This window comes from Rhinolophus sinicus, linkage group LG01 (assembly GCF_036562045.2).
Source record: "Rhinolophus sinicus isolate RSC01 linkage group LG01, ASM3656204v1, whole genome shotgun sequence".
Lineage (NCBI taxonomy): Eukaryota > Metazoa > Chordata > Mammalia > Chiroptera > Rhinolophidae > Rhinolophus > Rhinolophus sinicus.
The window spans coordinates 154,872,778-154,898,647 of record NC_133751.1 but is presented as its reverse complement, the minus strand read 5'-3'; the positions used below and the strand labels follow the sequence as shown (position 1 = coordinate 154,898,647).

The following is a 25,870-nucleotide window of genomic DNA, read 5'->3' as shown; positions in this document are numbered from 1 at the left end:
ATGAAGACGGTAGGGGTCTGTGGTGTAATGACAGCCAAGGGCTGTGGTTACAAGATCAGCTGGATGGTAGAGGAGGACTATGGACTCTTCAGCCTCCCAGAGAAGCTGCTAGTGAGGGAAGGAAGAGGAAATTCACCACTTAGCTGCCCATGCTTTTTATTTCATTATTGCTTGCCACCCATAAGGAATAGCTTCTAATGTGGGCTTCGATTGCCTACAACAGGTCCTGGTGCGTAGCATTTTAACACACTGTGGTCTCACCTCCTCGGAAGCTGTCTCATTATTGAATACTTGTTATGGTCATTTCAAACTGTGAAGATTGACATGTGAAGAAATAACAGCCGTGTAAAATCTTGCTAATAATGAATTTAACTTATTCAACTAATAGTTTCGTGAGATGAAATGGTAGCATTACTTGCAATGCCAATATTCTTCTTTTTTTTTTTTTAATAATATTTTGGGTTGTAGTGGTGCTGCCTGCATTTCCTTAACGGGATTCCATCTTTTAAAGAAGATATCGATGATTTCAAAGATTTCCAATCTGTGGCACATACCGCCAGAGGTATGCTGCAAGATAGTCTACATGGGTGCAGGCAGAAAAAAATTTGATTTTCTGCTTGTACTTGAATATTGCTTGGGTTCATTTTTGCCTAAAGCTTACTCTTATTTAATATAGGAATCGACATGGGTGCACATTGACAGTTATGGATTCTGAAGTGTCCTGGAAGGTGAGTGGGAACTTGAAAACATGAAAAGCTCACATGAGCCTTCACACAGGTCTCCACTTTCCACATCCTGAGACACATGGCCATTGGCGTGTGTCTCGGTCATGAGGATTTACAGATTTACTATGTAGCTTTAATTAGGTGAATACACACAAAATGCACAAATCTCTTAAACAGATTTCTGCCAAAAAGCTGTAGTTTGATGTTAAGACTAACAATGTAAGCATAAGGAAAGCACGAGAAAATGTTGGAGCTGAAGCTTTCTCCTGCTTCAGTTATGAGTGTGTCATCACCCAGGTGAAAAGGCAAAAACTGGGATGGTCTAGGGACATCTGACAAGACAGTGACCAAAAAATTTAAAATTACCAAGGAGACTATTAGAAATATGAATTTATATTTACTAGGGTTAAGGCTGAATCTTGCCCCAAGTTTATATTTTGCCTGGATTTGACACTTGATGATTATATAAAGATATGATGTTTAAGTAATCACTTGAAATATGATTTCATCTTTATCTCATCCATCAAACATGTCTACTTTTTTGTGTTTTATGATGTTCATGACATATCGGTATAATATATAAAGTACTACATATTATATAATATATATATGTGTGTGTGTACATATACATATTTTTACTTATTTAGGGTATGAGCTGAGAGATGTTTAATAGGGTTCTCTATCAAAAAATATCAACACTACTGGTCTAATTTGTCACCTGTCAATAAATACCTTTTAAAAATACATGTGGACCAGGAATGGTTTAGAATCCCTTCTAGAACCTGCTCTACCATGGCTGTGCAGAGACCCCACATAGCAAGGTAATCAGCCAGTTCTCATGTTTATAGCAAAGGGCAGGGAGCCATAGTCTCCAAGCCATATGCACCCAGCCGGCCGTGACAGGTTACCTTCTGCTTCTCCTTCTCAGTCAGGGTTTGCTTGGTGCTTTCTACAAGATGGAAAAGTGCTTCGTGCTTCTTGGTACTCACCATTAATTTCTTTTTGGCCTAGAGTAAAAAAAATACCAAAAATAAATAAATAAATAAAAGCGATCAGAATATAATATCAAGAGACAAACTCCTCTGTTCTAAAACAAGTTAATGTTCCTGTGCTAGCCTGAATGATTGTGTATTTTCAGTTCGTCATTTCTGCCCTCCCCTCAAAATCTGCCTAACTATCACAGCGGCTAACATTTTTCCCAGAGAACCACTGTATATTTTTTCATTATATTGGATAGACTCAAGAGGGTTATACACTTTGCTAAATCATTGATGGACTGCAAGCTTCCAAAATATTATTCTAGCTAACATAATGGAAGAGAATGGCTTTACCACAGAAAAAATATCATAACAAACATGGAAGACTGCCTGCATCATTCCTTTAAGTCAACCTGGGGCACAACTGAGGCTGTTTTAAGATGCTCTCTTAAAACTTACAGCCAAGGGGAGATTGGTCCCTAATGCCCAGGGTTGAGATCTGGGCATTTACCTGGCATCTGGTGGCATGCCCTGCATTTGTGGGAAGTCGGTAAGGTGGGGGAAGTTGGGAAGGAAGAAGCATTCAAAGTTCTCCTACTCTGTTGATGCCTCAAACCTCGGAGTGAATTATGATTCAGGCAATCGTTTTCTACACAATTCCAAGTTGGCAGGAGACGATGCTTCAGAGACAAAATAAACAGAATTTGGTTTGAGTTGGATTCAGCCTGTTTCAAACGGGGTTGATTGAAAGACTGTTGGGTTCTTCACCTCAAGGTCGCAAGAAGTGTAAAACCAGACAAATGAAGAGAAAAGCTCAGGTCTCTCTTTCCTTAGGAATCAAAGGCAAAGCCTTCTGAATGTCTCTAAATATATGAAGCCTCTACAAAAGGAAATTCAAGAACGAGAAGCTCCTAGACCCTCTTCTTCAGTTGGTCATAGAGCCACAGATAAATGAGAGCGTGAGGTAAGAGCTAGGCTCCTTTAAGGCTTTTCATCTGTGTCTCCAAAACAGACTGTACTTCACTACTGACATGCTGAATCCTTTGAACTGTAATTGGAGTGAAAATTATTATAGCGCAAGAATTTTATGTTCTCTAATTTTTCTGTCACTCTTCATAAAAAGTCAAATCATTTTATTTGGAAAAAATTAGTTGGTGGAAACTGGGAAATAAAAGATGCTTTTTGTTTTTGAAAGTAATCACAGCTGCTGAGCATGGTTTCTATCTTTTGGTCCATTATATTGAATTTCCTATGAAAGCTTAATATTTAGAGAATGGATTTTTAAAAACAAATTCTGTTTAAGAAAGCTTATAAAATCAAGAGCAAAACTAAGAACAAATGACTGGTTATTGTATATGAGACTTTTAAATATTTATTATAAATGTGATTCTTCTGAGTATCCTTTTATCAGTACTATTATCTGGGGTACAGAAATTCATTTATCTCAAATATTTATGATTAATGTCTTTAATTTCATGGAGTCTTCAGTTTCAGCTGAAACTTCAGTGGCAACACTAGGGATTGAGATGGGGCCGCCTGTTGCTGAGAGCATCTCTGGTTATTTGGCACTGGTGGCTGTCTACCTGAGGAAGTTCTCTTCAGAGACTGACACTTAGGAGATGAAAAAGGAGAATTGCAACTTTTGGAGCACAACTTCTCTCAAAGAGGATCGTTCGGTTTTCTTGGCAGATTCCCTCTCTAGTCCATTCAAAATTAATTCCTTCTCAACTGGATTGTTCTTGAATAACCTTCTATACATATATATTGGTTCCATCTGTTATTCTCTCCACTTAAGAACCTTCAATGACATGCTCTAAATTCTCACACCAGATCATACTCCTCTGCTTAGGATTCATTTGCTATTTCCTGCACATATGCTATCTCTCAACTGAATTTAAAATTACTTGGAAACAAGAACTATGTCTTAGTATATACAGTGTGGTGCACAAGAAGGGAACTGTACATACTTGTGGAATCAATACATGCATTTCCTTTTATATATCGCTACCCACCCCTCACTTTTCTCCTCTCACTAATGAGACAAAGATCACAAATCCTTCTATAAATGATAAAACCAAAACTCAGATAGCATTTGTCACTTGCTCTAAGTTACAAATTGCACAAAGAGGCAGTCAGCATAGTGTCATTGTTAAAACAGTGACCCTGGAGCCCAAAGACTTGTAACACTTGGTTCAGTCATTAACCAGCGTTGTAACCTTAGGCAAATTATTTGCCTTTCTGTGTCTTAGTTTCCCCACCCATCTTTAAAACGGAACAATGCAAGGTCACATACCACACTGGGTTATTGTGATGATTAAATATGAACTATAGAACACTTGGCATGCAAAAAAAGCAATGGAAGTGTTGGCTATAAATAACTGTATTTAGAGTCCTGCTCTTTGATTGAGTTGAAAGATAACTCGGGTGAGAAAGCATTTTCCTCTTCAGTTCGAAGTTAGAAATACTAACACTGAAACACCCTATCCCATTTGTGCAAAAGCAAAAAAATTCAATTCTAAAAACTGAGTTTACACAAAAGATATTTGTGTTACTTGCCTTAATTTGTTGATTCCAGTTGTTAATACAGAGATTTGCTGTCTTTTCAACTTCGTTATCAAGCTATTGAAGAGAAAAATAGAAAAAAAAATATTTCCTGTCTTTTTGCTGAGTCACAGTTCTGGCTTATTAAGTGTAGCACAATCACTATCACAATTCATAGAAATTGCAAAATCCTATAGGGGACATATGTCGTGAGTAAAGTAGCCAAACTATCTTTTCCCCGTCAAGAATCTCTTGACAGAGTTTAGCCTGAATGCATTTGGTAAAATAGTTATTTCTAATATATAACTATGTAAAAACAACATAAATATGTACAATCTGTGTGGAGAAGGATCTTGCATGGTTTGGTATCATTTCCAGCCCCATTACTTCCTCTTCAGCATCATTCCATGTGGCCCAAACTTTAGGACCATGGGAATCAGTAACAGTCCTAGTAGCAGTCCTAGCAATACTAAGTGTTTCATTGCTCCTGAAGTGAATGTTGTTTTAATTTCAAAGAGATTGAATTCTTAATCAAAATTAACTCTTTTTTTCCTACTTTAAACAGCTAAGGGGATAGTAATAGTAATGATGAAACTGAATCTAGGCAACCTCCCTTCTCCCCAAGAAGGTCAGATTTAATTTAGGGTAGAACCTAATTTCCTGGATCATTGACCTTTATCCTGACCCACAGATCAGCCATTATTCAACCACTCTGATATCTAGCAACACTATACTTTAATTTTTCCAGCTGATTAAATTTGGAATATATGCTTTATTGTAACAAATAGAATGAAAAAAATTTATGTTCTATGCCACTTTTTACTCTATATATGTGGTTGAAATGTGGAACACATTCACTGTTTTGAAAAAAAATTCTAATCTTTTATCTTTTGTGTGAAAGTGGGTCACATGGTGGGGGGTGCAGCGGGGAGGGGCAATACTGAAAAAAAGATTATGAATTGGAGCAGCAATTTGGGGAGATCATGACATTAATTATATAAGGCACTGTGATAATGATCATAGCGCTGTGACTAATTTATGGTAAGTACTAAGGAAATGCTAGTAATTATCATATTATAATGCGGTATGAGAAATATTAATTGATGAAATATAAATTTGTGTTTGGTTTTTATTAAGTTGGTTTGCAAAGGCAGATAATTATATTGTTTTCTAGTAATTACTGTAAATTTCTTCCATCACCCTCGCCCTGAGTAAAACATCTATTCTGGTAAAAACACACATATGTCTATACAAATAATTCCATTTCCTTATTTAGGTTAAGTAACTTTGAATACAATTTTTTTGGTCTTCTTTCTCTTTCATCAGGGCTTTTACAAATCCGCTCATCCTCCTCACTTACTCCCTTCAGGAACTGCTTTATTTGGCTGTGGTCACTTGCCACTCCCCTTAGCCACAGCCCCTTCCCTTCACAAGGACCACCTATTACTGCCTCAGAACTTCTTCCCTGCACCTGGCCTTGAAAGAGTGGCCCCACCCAACCAGAGCTAAGTAGCATTTATTAAACACCCCTTTATGTAACCTGAAAAAATATTTTAAAGGGCTTAACGTGACACAAATAAAAAGAAAAAAGAACACAAATGAAACTGTTCTGGCAGGAAAGATACACAAAATGACTATAGAATATACTATGCAAAACGACCAGGTGTCTTCACAAGAACTGTTTATTTTTCTTCAGTTTGAAGCCTACCTGAGGATTATACCTATTATTGCCTTTACCTAATCCCAAGCTGATAAACACAATGAAGCATTTCTTTTTTAAAAATGTGTTTATAATTTTTCCATTTACAAAAATAATATCTATTCATTGAAAAACAATGAAAATACAAAAATAAATACAAAAAATAAAATAAAAATAACCTCTAATTCCACTATCTAGAGGTAATTCTTATTAACATTCTGGAGAGGCTCTTTCAGGTTGTTTTCTATGCATATATACACATATTTGTTTTACAAAATTGAGGTTATATTGTTAGATTTATTTTCATCCTGCTTTTTTATTTAACACTATATAGTGGGAAAAAAATCCCATGTCATTAAATTCTTCTGTAATAAGATTTTTAATGGTTGCATAGTATTCCATTGCTTGAATTTATCATAATTTATTTTTGGATGATGAAGAATTTTCCAGTCTTTCACCATTACAAATAATGCTTTACCAAACATCCTTGTACATACATATTGGGGTTTGTTTTTATTTTTATGATAAATTCCTGAAGCATAGTATCATTTTTAGATTATTTTTGTTTCTTGGGCCAAAGACAGAAATCTTCCTTAAACAGAGAAAAAAAAGATTTTGACTCACTGATTTTCTCTTCTTCTCATGTATACTCAGGACTTGATGAGTTGGTTTTATTGCTTCCAACTCAATTGCTTTGCCAAGTTTTCTGGAAATAGAACATAAGAGACACACAACTATAGTATTAGAATTTATGTCTACTTTCCAAATTATTTTGAGGGGAAATAAAATGCTGGGTTCTGGCATATCTATTCAGGGCAAGTTTGAAGTAGAGTATTCATGGCACACCCACTTTAAATACACAACTCCCTTTGGGGTGAGAGCAAGGCTGGGGTGGGAGTACTCACTGATGCAGGTCTGCTGCAGATTTCATGCCTTCCGAGACCCAGGACCAGGCACTGATGACACAGCTGGAGGCAAAAACAAAGGGGGCACAAAGGTGTGTCATTTTCCCGGTAAAGTCTGAGAAAGAAAACATCACCTCTGATTCATTGTATTCAGTAATGGCACTCACATTCCTATTTATCTGTAGGATTAAATGCTGCCAACATATTTATGTGCACTATAGTCATTACAGAAACTGCTTTTTTCCAGTCAGTTTTTATTTTGATTTAAATTTTCCAATTTACATCTGTAGAAAATCAGGGAAACACAGTAGCCGAGGGTGAGAAGGCATTTAGAACAGGCAGGGGACAGCATGCTAGGGGCAGGAGGCCCGTGGGGCAGCCTCTCCAGGCTTCTCATCTCACAGATAGTAAACCGAGACTCAGAGAAGTTACATGACAGGATTTGGGAGCCCTGGTGGTGTCCTGCGTGCTGCTCTTGGGGTTGGGGTCTGGCTCCTGTTCCCTGCTGGCTTGTAGGGCAGCAGCACAGATATTTTATGGTCTTGTGAGCAGTATCTCAGTTTAACAAAACGATGGCACTGCCCTGTCCCTAGCAGCACACACGGAGGATTAGGGAGTGTGAGGTCATTCCCTCCCACGGAAGGGGCATAGCTCACAGCAGCCTTCAAAAGTCCAAACAATAAACCTAATTGCATCAGTAACCTGAAGGGCAGAGCTCTATGTAGACCTTGATGGAGGGGGAGCAGACAGATTGGTGTTCCTACTAAAATCAGGGTGGTGCAGAGGTCTTGCCTTCACGTGACTTAGGGTACACCCTGCTGTCAGAGAATGGGAGAGCTAGACCAAAGGATGCCAGGGGTTCTGCATATTCAAAGCCAGGCACAAAACCAGGACCAGAGAGTACCTACTGTATGCTTCCAATTACAGAAAATTCCAGAAAAGACAAAACGAATCGATGAATTGACAGCAGCAGATCAGTGGTGGCTTGTGACTGGGTGGAGGAAGGATTGCAAACAGACATGAGGAATCTTGTGTGATGAAAATGTCTCTGTGTAGATTTTGGTGGTGGCTACATAGTGTATACGACTCGTGCACATGTCAAAATCGATCAAACCATGTGCTTAAAGTGGGTGCATATTATTGCATGAAAATTAAAACTCAATTGAGTTAATTTTTTAAAAAGGAAGTCAGGGCACACTTTTGGGAATGGAACCTGACATTTGCCCATCAGAGGACCTGGATATTAGAGCAGGAAGCCCGGGGTGCTGTCTTCAAAGAGGTCTGTCTGAATCCGTATGCTCCCCTTTGCTTCCTGTGTGACCTTGAAAGAATCACTTGATGTCTCTGACCCTCACTTAATTGGTATCTTAAAATATAAATAATTTGGATTATCTAAGCACCTAACACAGATTTTGGTATAGATAAAAGTTTATTTAATGTTTATTATTAAATATCTGTGCTAATCTTGGTTAACCAAGCATTCTGGACATGCCAACTCTCTGGGGGCACCATGCTGGACAGCAGGGTTGCAACCCAATAAGACACCCTCCACACCCCTATATCTCTCATTATTTAGGAGGTAATTATAATTAAAGTCGTAATGAACACTTATGGGGCTTTGGTTCTATCTCCGGTAGACACACTTCTTGTATCATCTGATTTAATCCTCACAGGAATTATATGAGCTAGGTTTTATTTCCATTTTAAATAGACACTGAGAGGTAAGATAAATTGTCCTAATTCAGTTACCTGGTAAGTGGTGAAGCTAGAATTTAAATCCGGGCATTATAAATAAAGTCTATACTCGGCCACTGTGATCTACTGGTTCCTTTGTCGTGTACTAAAATAGTATCCTAAAAATCAAGCTAAAAGTCAGAGCAATTTCAAAGTCAATATTTGCTGTTACAGATGAAGCCTAAGGAGCAACAGCCTAAGGAGGAAGCCTTCCTTTCTTCTGTTCCTCTCTCTTTCACCATCAAAAGAGGCCTTTGCAATGGCACTGTCAGTTTAGGGTGACACATGCAAGCATTAGTCAAGAATCTTCATAACAAATTATCACTAATGGACCATTTTTAGATCAACATCTTTCATCTCTGCTCCCAAAGAAGGAATCGACTTCATTCTGAAATGTACTGAGGAAAATGTGAACCAACATTTTTTCAGCACCCAATATGCTAATCTCTTTACATACATTTTTCTCATTTAATATACACCCCTCCCCACACACACACACACACACACATACGTACACACAGTGGAGCTCATATCATTACTTCATCTAACAGTGGAGGAAATCAAGGCACAGAGAAGCTGGGTTACTTGTTGAAGGTCATAGAGTTGAGATAAAGCAGGATTCACATTTCTTGGCTCCAAGATCTTCCAACTTAACACTATTTCCCAAGTTAACTATCACCACTGAGGCCTATTAGGAACATGGGCTTAGGAGGCATAGAGACATGGAATGAGTCCAGATCTACAACTCATTATCTCTGTGATTGTGGCAAGTGTCTTCAATTCTTCAAGCCTCAAGATCTTGTCTGTAAAAGGGACAACAATATGACTTCTCAAAGGTTGTGAAGATTAAATCGAAGTATCTATCAAAGCATTTAACACAATGCGTGGCACGTCGTAAGGGCAGGTCAGGAAGCCATGTTTGACATTCTATACCTACCACACTTGGAAGGGGTAGCTGGAATTGAACACATCAGGTTTTATTATTTTGAAGAATTATTTTGCCTGCCTCTTCCTATACTTACTTTTTCTTTGTGCTCTGTAGTGCTTTGGTCAACTTGATTGCCAGTTTCTGAAGTCCTTTGGCATAGCTAAACTCCAAGTTTGCCCTGTTAGCAAAGAGATAGTTAGGATGCGCTGGCCAGAAATCAAGCAACCCCCCACCCCCTCGTCACCATCACCACTACACACACAGAAGGAGGACTCAGGCTGACAATACAATGTCTACATAAAGAGAAGAGTATGTGTTTACTATAAGAATCCTCTTTTCCTTAGGCATAATCTTTAAGGGTACCTAGGAGAATCCTACAAAGGGAGTTTTTTTTTTTTTTTTTATTTGACCTCTTTGTACACCAGTGTTATGGGCTGAATTGTGTCTCCCTCTGACCCCCAAAGATGTTGAAGTCCTAACCCCTAGAGTCTGCGAATGTGGACCTATTTCAAAATAGGGTCTTTGCGGATGACCAAGTTAAGATGTGGTCGTCAGGGTGGGTCTGAACCCAGTATGGCTGTGTCCTTATAAAAAGGGGAAATTTGAACATGGAGACAGACACAGGTAGAGCACCATGCGAAGACGAAGGCAAAGATTGGGATAATGCATCTACAAGCAAAGGAGTGTCGAAGACTGCCAGCAGAGCACTAGAAGCTAGGAGAGAGGCCTGGAACAGATTCTCTGCCACTGCCCTCAGAGAAAATCAACCTGGCCAATATCCTGCTCTCAGACTTCCAGCCTCCATAACTACAAGACAATAAATTTCTGTTGTTTAAGCCACCCGGTCTGTGGTACCTTGTTATGACAGCCTTAGCAACTAATCTAAGTAGAGAACAGAAAAGTGTCCTACATATCCTGGGACATTAGTACTATCAGATTAGCTCTAGGTTATAATAGCTGGCAATAAAGTAATAAATTACGATACAGTTAAGCAAGCAGTAGCTTTCTAATGGGAAGGTGTTGGGGTGGCCAACACCAGATTTAGAAAATGAATATCCGTTACTTTCTATGCAGGACAGGACTCAGCAGGGAATCTGGGCGTACCCCCCAAAAGACAACTTCTTGGTTCTGTTAGATAGATTGAATCACCCTCATCTTAACCTGGTTTTATTGTGTCCTACTTACAGGCCCACCTACAAATAAAATAAAGACGCATTTTTATTCATCTCCTCCCTTTTCACTAATGATAATAAAAGCATAGAAAATCAAGTTCAACTTGTATTGTTTTCCATCTTAATACAGACTAGAGAGTTTTTGTTGAATATTTTTCAGTTTTTTAATTTTATTTTTACTATAAAATATCTTTAGAATTATTTATCACTTCATTTCATTTGCAACACAGTCCCAGAACTCTCCAGCAGCTAACTTCATACCTGCATTTTTTAACGAAAATTAGACTCAGTGTTATAGAACAAACAGGGACAGAGAGCTCTCTTTTGTAAAATGGAATCCAGAGGTCATGGGTTATTGATCTACTGCTAAATTTCTATTTATTTTTTCCTGTTAGTGCACTTGTGCTGTAATTTATTTTTATTACTTTCTGAAAGAAAAGAAGACCATTGTAGGATGCATGTTAAGGCCGAGGTATAGAAAACACCCGTTTGGTATCAGACCTTGCCCAAGTATGAGGACATGTTAATGCAAGTATTTTAGAATAATGAAGCTGTTAAATACATATCTTATTGCATTTTAAAATTGATTTATCTGCTCTAAGAACATGTTCTGATTGATGGAAAGAGAAAGAACGTGCTAGTCAGGAGCAATCTGGGAGAGACCACCACCCATGGTGAACTTGGATGCTCGAGAATCCTAAGACACCTCTGCCATTCAGTGGGGGTGGCTTTAGGCAACATTAAACTGGAGTAATTAAACCTACATCAGGGGGTTTTATGATGATTAAAATGTAGTAATGACCCAAGCATAGGAGGGGCTCTAAGAGTGGAACGATTGCTACTGACCGGCATGATCTGACCCCTGGGTCCCTCTCCTATTTTCCCTCCTACAAGTCATTCCCTTGCTTGCTGTACTCTTGCTTAGTGGTCAAATATCATCCTGCCTCAGGGCCTTTGCACTTGCTGTGGCCTCTGCTGTGTACTCCTTCTGCTACAGAACCATATGGCATTCTCCTTCATGTAAACACCAACAGGACTTGTTCACACGTCACCACCTCAGAGGCTACCTGATCTAAAAGAGCCTCCTTGTCACTATCCTCTTACAGGTTTATTTATGACCTAGAATGTATCACTATCTTGCATCATATATTTTTTCAGTATACCTCTATGAACACCCCTCAAATGTAAGCTCTGTGAGCATCAAGAATTTGTTTTGTTCATTGCTATATCGCTAGGCCTAGAATAGTGGTGGGCACATAATAGGTGTGTATATCTTGAATGATTGTATGAATGAACTTTCCATCAGATCTTGGTTAGAATTTTTAACTGATGTCTGCTATAAAACTATTCTCATTTCACCACTTTTGAAAACTTGAAACTGCAACTATTTAGATGTATTCCCACAAGGTTGAGCTGTACTCAGCCCTGATGTCAGAGTATACAGCTTTCTAGCACTTGGAATAGCTAGGCTCATAAACCTTTTCTTAGGCCATTGCTAACCAGATAGTTTGTTAGGACTTTCCTTCCCAGCAGTCCATTCTTTCTTGGCTGCAGCACATAAAACATTAAATATAATGAAGCATTTGCAGTGCTCAGCTCAGAGCTAGGCATCAAAAAAGTTCTTAATAAATACTATTTATTCTACTATTACTAGTATTACATATCCAAAAGGATCTCTAAACATTCAGAACACCCTGAACATATAGCGGTAGCAAGGTGTGTGTGTGTGTGTGTGTGTGTGTGTGTGTGTGTGCGCGCGCATGTGTGTGCATGTGTGGCAGAGAATCCACAGTTTGCTCATCTAGCAGCTTCAGAACAATTCAGAATGGTTTCTAACAGGAAAGGTTAATGCTGCCAGGCACAGCCTCTTCCGCAGAGTTCAGTTTCACTTGTGGAATGTTCTTGCAGGCTGTACAAGGTGTCCTAGAGGCTAAGCAGAAACAGAAAGGACAACCCAGAAGGAAGTGCAACTTTCCTTTAAACCCTTCACTTAATCAGATTTACCTGGGGGAAAAAGTTGGGATTTGGTGACAAGAAAGAGAGTGGGTCCTGCTCACTCATGAGCTATTGCTCTCCTGTTTTGAGCCTGGCCATCTTTACTCCTGAGCCCCAGTATTTCTGCTGGCTTTGGCTTGAGCATGGTAAGAAGAAACTAACCAAAAGAGATTTACTACCACACAGCATTTCTTGCTCTGAAAGGTTTCTCTTTATATATAAGTACCTTAGAAATCTGCAGCAGGGCAGATTGGTATTTTACAAATTAGTATAGAGTTGAAAAATTCCAAAATTTGTGATATGTTGCTGACACTTGACCTGTGTTCTGCCTCTACACAAAAAAGTGACATCCAACATTTATTGGTCACTTCAATGTGCAGGCACTATTCTAAGTGTTTTAGGTGTATTTCCTGCTTTAATCTGTGTTAACTCCCATCAGGTAGGCACACTTACTCTACCCATTTCATGGAGGGGGACAGAAAGGCACAGAGAGTTTAGTTGTAACTTGCCTGAGGCCACCCATGAGGTCACCAGAGCTGGGATTCAAATCCCGGCAGTCTGGCTGGAGAACCTGCCTGCTTAGCCACTCCAGTGTCCTGCCTCTGAAACTGTGGGGAAGAGGCTGGAGATGGAGAGTTGCGGGGGAAGTAAAAGGTAAATACTTTTATAAATGGATGCTGCCTCTCACTTTGTCTTTAATTGCAGTGTTCTGAATCACCACAGCTCCTGGCAGCTTAGCAGCCTACACGGAATATACAGCAACCTAAGCACATACAGAATGATCTTCCCAGGCCTCTTCCAAAACCATCAGTGCTGTTGTAAGGAGTGTTCCCACGTGGGGAGAAGGAGGTATTTAAGGTCTGGAAAGTGGAAAGGGAGAGGGATGTAATATCCACTGTCACTAACATAGCCCTCTGAGGCTCACTGAGTTGGACATGGCCTCTTGGAACATTATTGTATCTTTTGTCGCTCCACCTTCAGTGTAGTGGTGACTCTAAAGGTTTTTAGAACCAACATTGAAATTCAGCAAGCGTAGCAGGAAGCAATCATCAACTCTTGCATTTTCAATCCTAATGACCATTTCAGAATCCTCAGCAGATTACCCTCAAGTCAGAAGGAAACAAAATGAAACAGGGTTGGGAGGATGGGTGCAGGTACATGGGGAGTGGAACACTGTCGCTGGGCTCCCTTTCTGGCAAGTTTGCCTACAAATGAAACGTTCCCAGGCCTCTGGCCCTGAATGGCCTTTATCTTAACAGAGCTTAATGGCTAAATTCCTCCCCAGAGAAAATTGTTCTAAGAAGTCATGTTCCAACTGGCAAGCACAGAGCGAGCTGTCTTTTATAAGTCAGAATGTTTGTAAATTAGAACAAACACTGCCATTTGGCTCATCTGTGCTTATGGTCTAATAAAGTAGTATGTTTATATACCTTTGCAGAATTCTGGCCAAACAGAAATGAACTGCTTTGGTGTTTTTCCAAGGCAGAGGTGGCAATGTGCATCCTTTACCCCCACACTAGTTTCTTCTCAGTCCTTTGAAGGGAGCTGCTGTATCGTGGTTTCCAGCCTAACAGTCACCACTTGCAAAGGGAGTGAAGAGAGGCAGAGCTAATCTCAAATTGAGACCTTGAGAATTTTCACATTTTTATTAAAATAATCAGAAACATGCTTGTAAGAACATTGTGCTTAGTGTTCTAACCCTAAAGCTACCAAAGCTAATAGGAATTGCGATTCCTCCTCTAAGCAATTGTCCTGGCACATGTGAAACGGATGATGTATGTATCTTTTAATGGGTAACCCAATCTCAGAATATTCCAGTGAGTCTTATAGATCCTGGGCTAGGGAAATGGCCTGTTCTGACCTTTAACCCGTTTACATTCTGATTTCCTCTCAGTCTGTGGAGGCAGGTCAATACATTTTCATTAGTAATAGTGAAGACCAACCAAGAAATCAAAGACCAACATTTGATTTAGAATTTAAAATAAATTATACTCTTGAAAGTAAGGAAAGATGGAAAATATGTGGTATCAAATTCAATATTTTAGGCAGAACACAAATTAAACTGTAAGAATATTAGTGACCATGTGATCAATTTGAGAGTATCCTGCTCTAATAAATTAAGATTCTAAAAAGTGGTAAAAAAAAAAATGTAGCTGGCCTCTGTGTATAGGAATTAGTTAAAATGGAGCTAAGTCTCTCTCAAGCTTGAAAAGAGCAGGTGACAGAGTCCTTCCCCTTCATTTTGAATTCAGAAGGAATTTTAGTAATTTGAAAATCTTTGTCGGTAATATCAACCCTGTCTCTGGTCTCCTACTTTCCACCAGCAACAGCTTCTGTTTGGGGGCTGGTAGGCTGAAATTTTCCACCCAAGCTTTATCAGTTTGCCTTTTGAAAAACAGTCATAACCTCATCTTACAAACAGGCTATTTTTAAAAGTTAGTTCTTAACAATTTGAAAGACATTTTTCACATGGAAGCTCTGTTATTTGAGGGTCTGGGTTCTCTGGCTAACCCACAGCACCTACTTCATCGTTACAGATTGCCTTAATTCTGGTTCCTGAGAGTAGTATAAGAAGTGTTACAGGAGGATGAGACCAGGAGGACACCCTTCTTGGGTGTCCAGGCTGGGTGTCCCACTCAATCACTGCTCACGTCTAGCCAAGGGAATGCACAACTATAGCAGCTCTAGAACTTCAGGTCCTCTGTGTCTGCTAATTCCTGGACTGAGTGAGTTTTTGAAAAAGGAGGGGGGTGATTGTCGTGGGGAAAGTCAGGTGAAATGGACAAGAAGAGTGGTTTTCAAAACTTTTTAGCTGGAAGACAAAATTTTATACAGAATCCCACCATATCATATAAATACTATGTTCTAATTAAATGGGAGTGAGGTGGGAGCTGAACCCTGCCCATTTAATCGTGTCTCCCCCTGAAGTGGCTCCTGAGGTTCCCTACAGACGCCTGTGTTACCAGGCTGGAAACCACTGGGCTTGACCCGCTGATGTCCCTTCCCTGTGACGTCCCTATTAAGGGAGCTAGACCAGGACCCTCCAGGCATGTTGGGACTCCCACAGCAGTGCCCCAAACTGCCTGCCCACTTGGAAGATGCCCTTACATGGAGCCTAGGTTGGGCTGGGTAGCAATCCATATCCCCATCTGTAAATTAGTAACAGATGAGAATACGTTTGTACTGCATTGGGTGGTGAGCATTAAAGTAAAAGAGACTAAATATAGGACACATCTGTTCTGACTGAATCTGAGTTGTTCCAAAATTTGTGCCTGAGAAGCAGCAAGTCGAAAGAACACTCCACGTGGCTGAGTGCAGGACATAGGTTTATTGAGACTCACTGACCGGGGACAGCCTATGGTGACGGCCCACCGGATGTGTAGTGGTCCGCACTCAGGTGGAGAAGAAACAAGGTTATAGACCAGGGGTGCCAAAAAAACATATACAAGTGGCCACTTTGGTCAACGTTGCTCAAGCAGTAGTTCGCTATAATCAGAAGTGTCTAGACACTGATGGTAACCACTTTGAACACCTCCTGTAATTGCAGAAGTCAAACATGACTTGTATTCATCCTTTGTTATTGGTATATATTGAGTATTACACTTTGTAATGCAGTTTTCCTTTGTTAAAATGTGTATACTTTTTTTGGCACCCTCTGTAGATACAGCAAAACAAAGAGCATTCCGTGGGAGAAATCATCTGGCAGACCCTGCAGGCCCGCTCTCCTGCACACAGTGTCCCAAGGAGTCGGGAGACCTTGGTGCTGGCCAGCATTTAGAACTGACTGTCTGATAAGCGGCGTTCCCATGGAGTTGGGAGACCTTGACTGCTTGCCAATTCATCTGCCTGTAGGCCAGATCCCTGCAGCATTTAACACAGTGCCTGATCTATGTATTGTGCTGGATAAATGGCCTCTTCTGTAATTTTATTACTCTTTTCTAGTTTTTATTTAAAATAATACTCTGTCTACTATGTAAGTACATTTCTTTGACACACTCATTTATTGCTCTTCAGAAACAGCCTAACTTGAACTTCTTAAAAGCTATGAGTGCCTGAAGCCACAGTCACTCATACATTAATGCCTTCATGCACTCAGAGAACGTCTATTGAATGCCCGCTCTATGCCAGGCTCTGTGTTAGTCACATGGTATAGAAAAGACCCTCAAGGAGTTCACCTTGGGGGGTGGGGGTGGGAGACAGACAAGTGAACAGAGAATAACAATATAGGGCAGTAAGCTTACCTGTAGCACAGGTAAGCACTAACTCTACACAGCTCTGAGGAGCATTTTTTGAGTCTGGGGAGTGGAGCCAAGGAAGTCCCACCAGAATGAGATGACTGAATCTTGAATGCATTGACTGGAGACTACAGTGAAGGTGTAGAAGTGTCTACCAGGGAAAAGACACAGCCTTCACAGATGCAGGGGTCCATGATGAGGTGTAGGAGTTGGTGGGAAGGGTGGCTGGGACCCACGGTGGGGGCGGTGACTGCAAGTGGTTCAGTAAGATGGAGAGGGGCAGTGGTCATGGTGAGCTAGAGACAAGCTTAATATGAAGGCAGGGCCCAGATCTCTTTAATGAAATGTTATGAGGGCTGAATTCTATACTACAGGTCATGGGAGACTCTGAAGAGTCTTATACTGGGTCATCGCCACAGAGCCCAAGATGCATTAGAGACAGGAGAAGGGCGCTAGCCAATTCCCTAGTTGAGTCAACTTGGCTTGGATTAGAGAAAGGAGAGCCTCTGAGCCAGAGTGCAAGACTTGAGGGTTGAGAGTGGTTTCGATTTCTGCCTTTACTTGGCCCCTCAGCCAGGTGCTTCTGTGCAGTGTACAAATGGCAAAGCTGCAAGACAGGACCCCTCCACAGAAAAATGGTTTAAGAGATGTTTGCCAGAACAATGGTAGAGGCTATAAAATGAAAAGAAAGCTATAGGTATAAGAGGTGCTTAGAAGAGAGAAAATATGATGACTTGGACATGAATTGAGATAGAAGAAATCTCTATGGGTGGCTCCCAGGTACTGGGCTTGATTGGGTGGGTAGTGGTCCCAGTCATTATGGTAAAAAATCCAGGAGTACCAACTTTGGGTAAAAGCCGATAAACTCTGTTTGGGATAGGGTGGCTTTGTGGTTCCACGGGGCACTCAGGTGGAAATATGGTTTGAAGTACAGATAAGATATATTGCCTAGTAATATACATGTGGGAGTCATCAATATGCAAAACAGAGCAGCAGCTGTGGTAGTTAAGATCACCCAGGCTATGGGAAGAGTAGAAAAAGTGAGGATTTATCACATATTTCATTTCAATAATTTATTCCTTTGTTGACAGAATCTGCAATGGATCATGGATAGAACAATGACCACCTACACTTTTTTCTTTGTTCTTTTCTTCTTTTTTTTAGTGTCCAGAGCAGTGGTACTTGCCATTTGAAAACCTGATCTTAAGTTTCCTTACAGAGGAACAATTGATTTTCCATCAAAGCCTGTTTAAACATTAGCTATGAGGGAGCAGAGAACCGAATACTCATAGTTTCTGGGAATGTACCTTTGTCTTTTAATATCTGATTTGTAATTGTGTTAAAGTGAACCTCATGCCTTTGGCGTTAGGCATCTTAGGAGATGGTGTGTGTCTTAGGCTAAATCTGAGCTGCTGCTCTAATAAAGGAAACTGAAGCAACTAATTGGATAAAAGAAGCTAAGCATGACCAAGAATGGCAGAATTTCCAGGAAAAATGATGTTTCGATAAGAACTGCACGTTTCTCTCACCACAGATTAGGACAAATAAAAGCAGGCAGCTGAGCTTGGAAATGAAACAGTCTCTGAGCTCGCAGCTTGTGCTGCTGTGTCTTGTAGCTACATGCTAATACGGAACTCTTGAGCAGAGCCACATTCCAAGGACAGTAAAGACTTCGTTCTAATAATGTAGGTGTAATCGTAAGAAAATAAACTCAACCATCTTCCATTTATTTATGCATTCATTCAATCTACAAGTTTTTGCTGGATGGATTTTATGTGGCAGGTACTCTTAATTCAAAAAAGCCCTATATGCTCCCTCAGTGTATCTTTCATCATGCTAGCCACTGGATTTGCCTTTGTGATTTTATATGTCATAACCCTCAGTAGAAATGCCTCCTATATGTTTTCCAAGAGTACCGCTTTATTTGTCTATACTCTAGGTGACAGCATAGTTTCTTTTAAAGAGTACTGGCTTTCCAGGTATTTTCTTATACAAGGGACAGGTATCATTGATTCAGATGTAATAAGCCCATTTATGAGGAAAATAAGCCCAGCACACTCATGTCTGGATAGCTGGTGAGAAATAGCTTTTTATCTTTTGTATGTTTAGGGAAAGAATTACTGAATCCACAGAATGGGGAAAATAAAGGCATGTGTAATACCAGCTGTGTCGTGACCATTCATCCTTTTGATATGGTTATTATGTCAACTCAGTTCAAATACTGTAGGAAGAGGTCACTCGGAGGGGGGAAAGAAAGGACCTAACCCTGGCAAGTGAAGTAGCCTCTATCCTTGCCAGCTGACATGTAGGAATATCATCTAACAACCCACAATGTGCCACATATTAATAGATTAATAGAGAATTTGTGTCCCTCACAAAATAGTTCTCTGAAAATACCGACTCAGTATGGACAAGCATCCTTTAGTTAACAAGATCAAACTGCGGAGCAAAGGGAGGAAAACTTAAAGCTCAAGCGTGAGGAGACATTGCCAAGTGCACACTTATCAGGAATGAATATAAAGCAACTCAAAAATGACATCTTGATTAAGGGGAAATGACTTAGTTGTACAAGGTAAGCTTTACAATATGTTCAGGAAATCATCTATTGCATACACGACCTAATATCTAGTATACGTTTCTTGGTCTAGGTAAAACACTAGCTCCCCTTTTCGTATTTGTGCTATGCAGTTTTTATCCCACAGATGTGCACATAATTTTCCAACCCAGAAGTATTCTTTAGATTTTCAAATTCTAAATTCTGCTCCACAAGGAGGTAAAACCATGAAGGGAGATATCTTTAGCTACCCCAGAGTTTCTCCTTCATTGGAGCTTGTTTGCCTCTTTGGAACATGTGGGTGGAGGGTTTTGCGCATGAATAGGTCTGGGGACAGATGGAAGCCTTAGGAAGCAACTTCAAGAGAGACACAGGTAAGAAAGAAAATTCTTTCTGTATGGAAAGTAGACATATCTGTGGCAGGTGGAGGTGAACAGTGACCTGGACAAGGCAGTTTGGGAGCAGTGACTCCCCCAAATTTATTCAGTTCATTGGTGAGTCTGTTTGCCAGGCCTTATTTATCACCTGTCTTCTGACTTTACAGCTCTCTACTGGACACTAATTTTGAACACAGGGGCACCAAACAATCAAGACCCAGATGACTAATAATGTGCACAGATTCTTCCTGATATGCAAGAGGGAGATGCTTTCTAATCTGGGTAGTGGTTTGAATCTGTGTCATAGTCAATTGGTCTTATTTTAAATAATTTCCTTTGAGACTGGTAAAAATACTTTCTTATAGAAGAAATTTTCTCCCAGAACAGTCCTCCCTGTTCCTTTCATAAAATCAAAGCAACTGGGCTATTAAGATAGAAGTAACTTCTTATTCTGAAATGTTTTTGTTCTTGACTTTATTTAACAAACTTGGTTATTCTCTTTATAAAAGCCTGGGTGAGCTCTCCTATATCTTCCCTTGGTTCTTTCAGTGGTCCTAAGAAAGCCAGTGTTCTCCTTTGTTCTTGACCTACTAATGCAGGATGCAATCGGCCTATGTGTCTTTGTTCTTATTGCATACATGCAATATTATAAATTTGAAATGGGTTACCTTAAAAGAATAAACAATCCCTTTTGAAAGTCTCCTTAGAGTTATTTATTACAGAGCTATCTAAACGTAGGGAAATGGCCTAAAGATCCTTCATGGCCAAATTCAGTCTTTGGGTTCTCTAATTTTAAGCAGAAATTTTTGTTAACTTTTTGACTGAGTGAGTTAAATATGCTCATTTCAGCATCGTGAACAGATTTACACATGACCACATCTGGTATTAAGAAAAGATGATACTGAAAATGGTGACTTTTCTTTCATCCATTCAATCATTCATCAGATATTTGCTGTAGAAGTCAAAAGGCCAGGCTCTAAGAACTTAGCCTGTCCTCGTAGGGGAGACAGATAAATCACTAATAGTTGCCATCAGTGTGAGAAGTACAACAATGGCAAATACTTTGGGGGAAAATGGCGGGCCCCAGGAGGGGGGTGATAAACTCAGTCGGAAGAAAAAGAAGAGACTTTGAACCTTTCCAAGCAGAATTACTTCCTGCTGTTTCCTGATTTTTATGGTACCCAATGATAAGTGTGCAAGAGAGAAGAATCACTCTTCAAACCCATCTCTTAAGTACCAAAATATAACACTGCATTCTGGAAAGTAGGACAGCTTGTAATCACTCTTCCAGCCATATCACTGGCTGCAACTAAAAACGAACTGCTTATTGCAAACACACATTTTGTACCTTTGCTGAAGAATGGATGTGACCTGCTTGCAGAAATTCTCTCCATTTTGAGAAAACTCCTTTAGGTTCTTGTACACTTGATTGTACTGCAAGAGAAAAGATGCACAGAAGGCTTATGAACACTTCCAAAGACAGAAGTGTCGTAAATTCAGAATACTGCTGTAATGATGACTGTCATTGTAAATGATCATGCAGCTATGGGACGTACACCTTTGGATGAGTTCTTAAAATAAAGATGAAGTCTCTGCTGCCTGGATATGAAAGATCCTGGAGAACTTTTCAAAAATAAAGCCTCTCTATCTGTTTCTCCCCTAAGCCAAATGCAAACAATTCATTGGTCGGGTGTACCGGGATTCTGGCTTCCTGTCACTCCTACTGTTCCCAGGAAGGTTAAGAGTAATCAAGAGTAATCATTTTGTGTCTCCCCCACAAATTCCCAAATAATATTCCCAGGCCTCATAACAAACCGTGAACCATTAAAGTGTTTCTTGGCTGAGGTAATAAAAATGTAACTGAATTAACTTGTTAATAAAATTTGTCCTAGTCCCCTCTAAATCTCATTTAACTCTAGAAATAAGAATGTTCTAATGAGCTGAACATTTTGATTGAACCAAACCTTTACAAATTTATAAATAAAACTTTGAATTTAGCCTGCAGACACCAGAATTCTAATAGAAAGCTTTTGTCATTTGATTTAGAACTCCACCATGTCATCCTGAAAATTTTACTTGGAAAGGTAGACATTGATGGCAATAGGTTTTTAAATGCCCAAATGGAGAGGATGAATGTCAGCTGATTCTCTCTCTTTTTTGACACAGAGTAGGTGGTTTAGGCAACAGAACAGTCTCAAATACACTCTCTCATAGTTTCTCTCTACATTCGCTCATAGTTTATCATATCTGGAAAATAGGACAGCCAATTGCATTTTTCAAAATGAGATTTTACCCAAGAGGATGAAAATTTTGTGGAGATTGAGTGCCGTGCTGTGACTCTGCTCATACAACGAGCCAGCCCCTTCTAGCCCTCAGTCGTCTCCAGCAGGCAGTTGGGCACCATGTTGAGAAGGGAAAGGGGAAGGAAACTCACAATTGCTGAGTGCCTATTACGCAACAGGCACGTTCATATACGAGAATAGAGGACATAGGGCCACAGAGGAGGAAGGCAGCTAAAACTTAACACAGAAGCCATGGCAGGGTGTAGTAGGTACGCAGTCCTAGCAAATAGTTTCATTGACACTGCCTGGGCCACAAGGACAGCGGTCAGGGAGCAAAGCTCTGTATAAGAAGGAAGACACCTGAACGAGCCAGGAGCAGGGTGTGGACAGTGAGCGGCAGAGGCAGCTGCCACAACTGCTCTGCACCATGGACTGTGGCCCAGGATGGCCAGAGCTTCCAGTTTGTTCAACAAGGCAGAAGTAAGGACTGGCATCGGAAAGGTGATTTTAAAAACATTGGAGCAAACCATTCACAAATTGTAAAACTCTCTGCAGAGCAAATAAGACAACCCTGTGCTATAGTCCAGATGTGGGCTCTGTCATGAAGAAATGATTCTCCTCTGAGAGTCAGGAGAGCAAAATCACTATTTGGCAGCCAGGTTTTCTTGTTTTTATTTCCATAAAAATGACTTGTCATTTATGAATCATATGATACCATAAGGATTCCTTTCTTCCCTTACAGGTACAATAGGGAACAATTTTTAAATTGTTTAGCTTTTTTGTTTATTCCTCTGTTAACTAAATGTTTTCACTAAATTCCTCCAAGCCTTGTATTTTCTACCCATAGCACCAAATAATATCCCACAAAACACACCTAAGTATCATGAGAAGAAAAAAAGAATAAGTGTTTATGAGGACACATGCTCCTTGTGAAGTCATTTCTCAGCCTCTCTCACCCTGACATATAACCATGTGACTAATATTTTCCAAGAAGGTATGGGCAACACTTGTGTGTGGGGTTTCAATGAAGGTCTCTGCCTCCTCTTTCCTGACACTTGGACTTAGAAATGATGCTGATGCCAGAAGGGGGTCTTGACGGTGCATTCCATGAGCTAAGATCATAGAGCAGAAAGAGAAAAAGAGCCTGGGTCCCTGATGGCCCTGGAGGCCACAACACAAGCTCTGAACTCTCCACTTTTGGACTTATGTGCAAGAGAATTACAATGATAGGGTTGTTTTTGAACCACTCATTTCAGGTTCTTAAAATATGCAGCCTAATATAATTCTAACTCATATACAGTCTTTTAAGTTTTTATTTTAAATTATGAAACATTTTTATATTTCATAAAATAATGATACAGAAAGTAATGACACACATTATGTACCCACTATCTAAAGTATAGAGATATTAAAACTTTGCTTCTGCTCTCTCTTTAGACAATTACTTTTTCCTTTTCATAATTTCTTTGGCTATGCTTGGACATTTATTCTTCCACATGAACATATCTAATTACATTTTTAAAAAAAAATTCCTGTTGGAATTCTAATTGGAATTACATTGCATATATATATAATTCAGGGAAAATTGACTTTTTGGCGTTTAGAGCTTCCATCCAAGGACATAGTAAGTCTTTTCATTTGTTCAAATCTTATTTTATGTTCAATTAAATTTTATGATTTTCTTTATAGGTCCCGGAGCTTTCTTATTTGTTTTATTTAGAAATATGTCACAGTACTAAGCTGGGTATTTTTTATGTAATGTCCTATCTGCTTCTCTCTTCAGCCCACAGCAAAGCAGAAACAAAGATTTCCAAATTACCAGGGGCCATGTGCAAGAAAGAAGGATTTAGACACATGCTTGCAGAATGAATGAGTTTTTCTGGTCTCCAACATGGCAAGGCCAGGGCTAGGGCTGGGTGTAAGACAAAGCACAGATGGACTTGGAGGGACTAGGAGCATTTGGAGGAGTGAGAAAAACCTCCCATCTGAAGAACAAAGGGAGAACTAAGAGAGAGGGAAGGGACTCTGAGATGAGCTATTCCAGGGACGGCCCTCACCAGCTAACCATCACCCGAGGACAGTCTGCATCCTACAGTCCTGGGGCCGGACTAGGAGGCCTCAGATACCACATGTGAGGATAGGGGCCTGCAGGGGAAACCTTGCCTCTAACCAAAGTGACAATGAACAGAACCAGGTGAGATATTTTCTACGAGCTGGGCTACAGGTGCTGCTGCGTTTCCCAAACTTATCAAGCCATTAGAACTCTTCAAGACACATTTTAAAATCCTATCTCTAAAGGACTAGTTTTCGGAGGCCAGACAGCCCTGCAAGTTTATAAACCAGTGATTTAAAACTCAGTTGTCTTTAGGGGGGAGTAGGAGAGCCTGTGGTAAAGGGGAGAGTGTCTGTCTTTCCTGAAGGCATTCACATTCAAGTTTTTAAAAAAAAGAGGTTTCTCAAACAAAACGAATCTTATGGCTTCAATTGACCCTGAAGCTGCCAGTTTTAGATTTTGGAAGATGATTTCCTGTTATTTAATAGACTAGTATTTTCTATCTTTTTTCACATCGTGGCACATCTACAAAATATTTGTCCTGGGACAGTGTGATAAATGGACAAAATGGTTCCAAACAGAGGGAACTGGCCAATGAGCTCTGTCCCCCAGCCACACCCTACCAATATGAGGGCTGAGGGGAGTCGTGTCTTAGATACACCCATTCCCCAAACTCCAGTGTGCTCAGATACACACCAGCGAGGAAGCTCTTCAATATATCACATTGTTAATTTAGTGATCAGATAAGAGCAGGATGTTCTGCTTATGACAGCCATGGGGAGAATCTTTACAGGAAACACCCTGACAAACCCTGATCCACACTCAGGTAAAGGTGGCATCAATCAATAAAGGAGTTGCAAAGAATACTTCCATTATTTCAGCATAACTCCTTCTTTGGAAACAACGATTCCGTGCCTTTCATCATGTACCGGCTACTCAGAATTGAAGACAAAAGCTGTGAAAAGCAGACTTCCATAAATATCAAAGTAGAACCAGGACCATCTTGTCCAGCATGTGTGTGTGGGGGGAGGGGGGGTGTAATCAGAAAACCTTGGAAGATATCTGCTTTGAGGGAACAAAATCTCTTGACCTTGTGTCATGCAGGGTCTCAGCTCCCACTACCCGCACAAGAACGCAGGATATGGTGAGGCCAAAAAGGAAGACCCAGGGAGCCACAGATAGGGGAGTCATACCACTATATTCTCCCTGGCGGCTGGGTTGGAGACACAGGAAGCAGGAGTCACACGATCTGCAACCTGCCGTCCACTTGTCTGCCAACCAACCTCACTTGCTAACTGCAATCCTCCTTGCTAGCGTAGCCATGGCAGTTATATCAGTGGCTAATGGCTAACAGGTAACAGCTGATGGCCAACTAGTCACAGCCGATGGCCATCTACTACCAGAGCCAGCAAATTTCCGCGTGAGGCCGAGAGCCTGGGAACTGCTCTCCTGGCTCTGTCCCCACACCTTGGCTTTGACTCTCCTTCTCCTATCCTACCTCCCTTCCCAGCTCACTCTTATGCACCGGAGAGGCCTCTGAAGGGATTCCATGGAGCACAGTTTGGAAACCACTGAAGTCCAATCCCCTTATTTCACAGCTGAGGCTCAAAGAGCTGCAGAGAACCTCATTAGTTAGGGACAGAACTGTGATTAGAAATGTCAGGTGATCAAATAAATTAGAGAATCCATCAGA

At 40.3% G+C, this 25,870-nt stretch overlaps 1 protein-coding gene across 3 annotated transcripts in view; it reads right to left on the bottom strand.

Moving 5' to 3' along the window:
- Nucleotides 1-25,870, bottom strand: part of NOSTRIN (nitric oxide synthase trafficking) — a 52,206-nt gene that overhangs the window by 21,629 nt on the left and 4,707 nt on the right. For 2 of the 3 annotated variants that reach the window (XM_019727368.2, XM_019727369.2), the window contains exons 2-7: nt 21,191-21,276; nt 9,604-9,687; nt 6,848-6,910; nt 6,567-6,648; nt 4,259-4,321; nt 1,634-1,732 (exon numbers count right to left, since the gene is read on the bottom strand). In XM_019727368.2, the coding sequence (XP_019582927.2) occupies nt 1,634-1,732; nt 4,259-4,321; nt 6,567-6,648; nt 6,848-6,910; nt 9,604-9,687; nt 21,191-21,276 (477 nt within the window). The remainder of the gene's footprint in view (nt 1-1,633; nt 1,733-4,258; nt 4,322-6,566; nt 6,649-6,847; nt 6,911-9,603; nt 9,688-21,190; nt 21,277-25,870) is intronic. The other variant, XM_019727370.2, reaches the window with a different exon arrangement.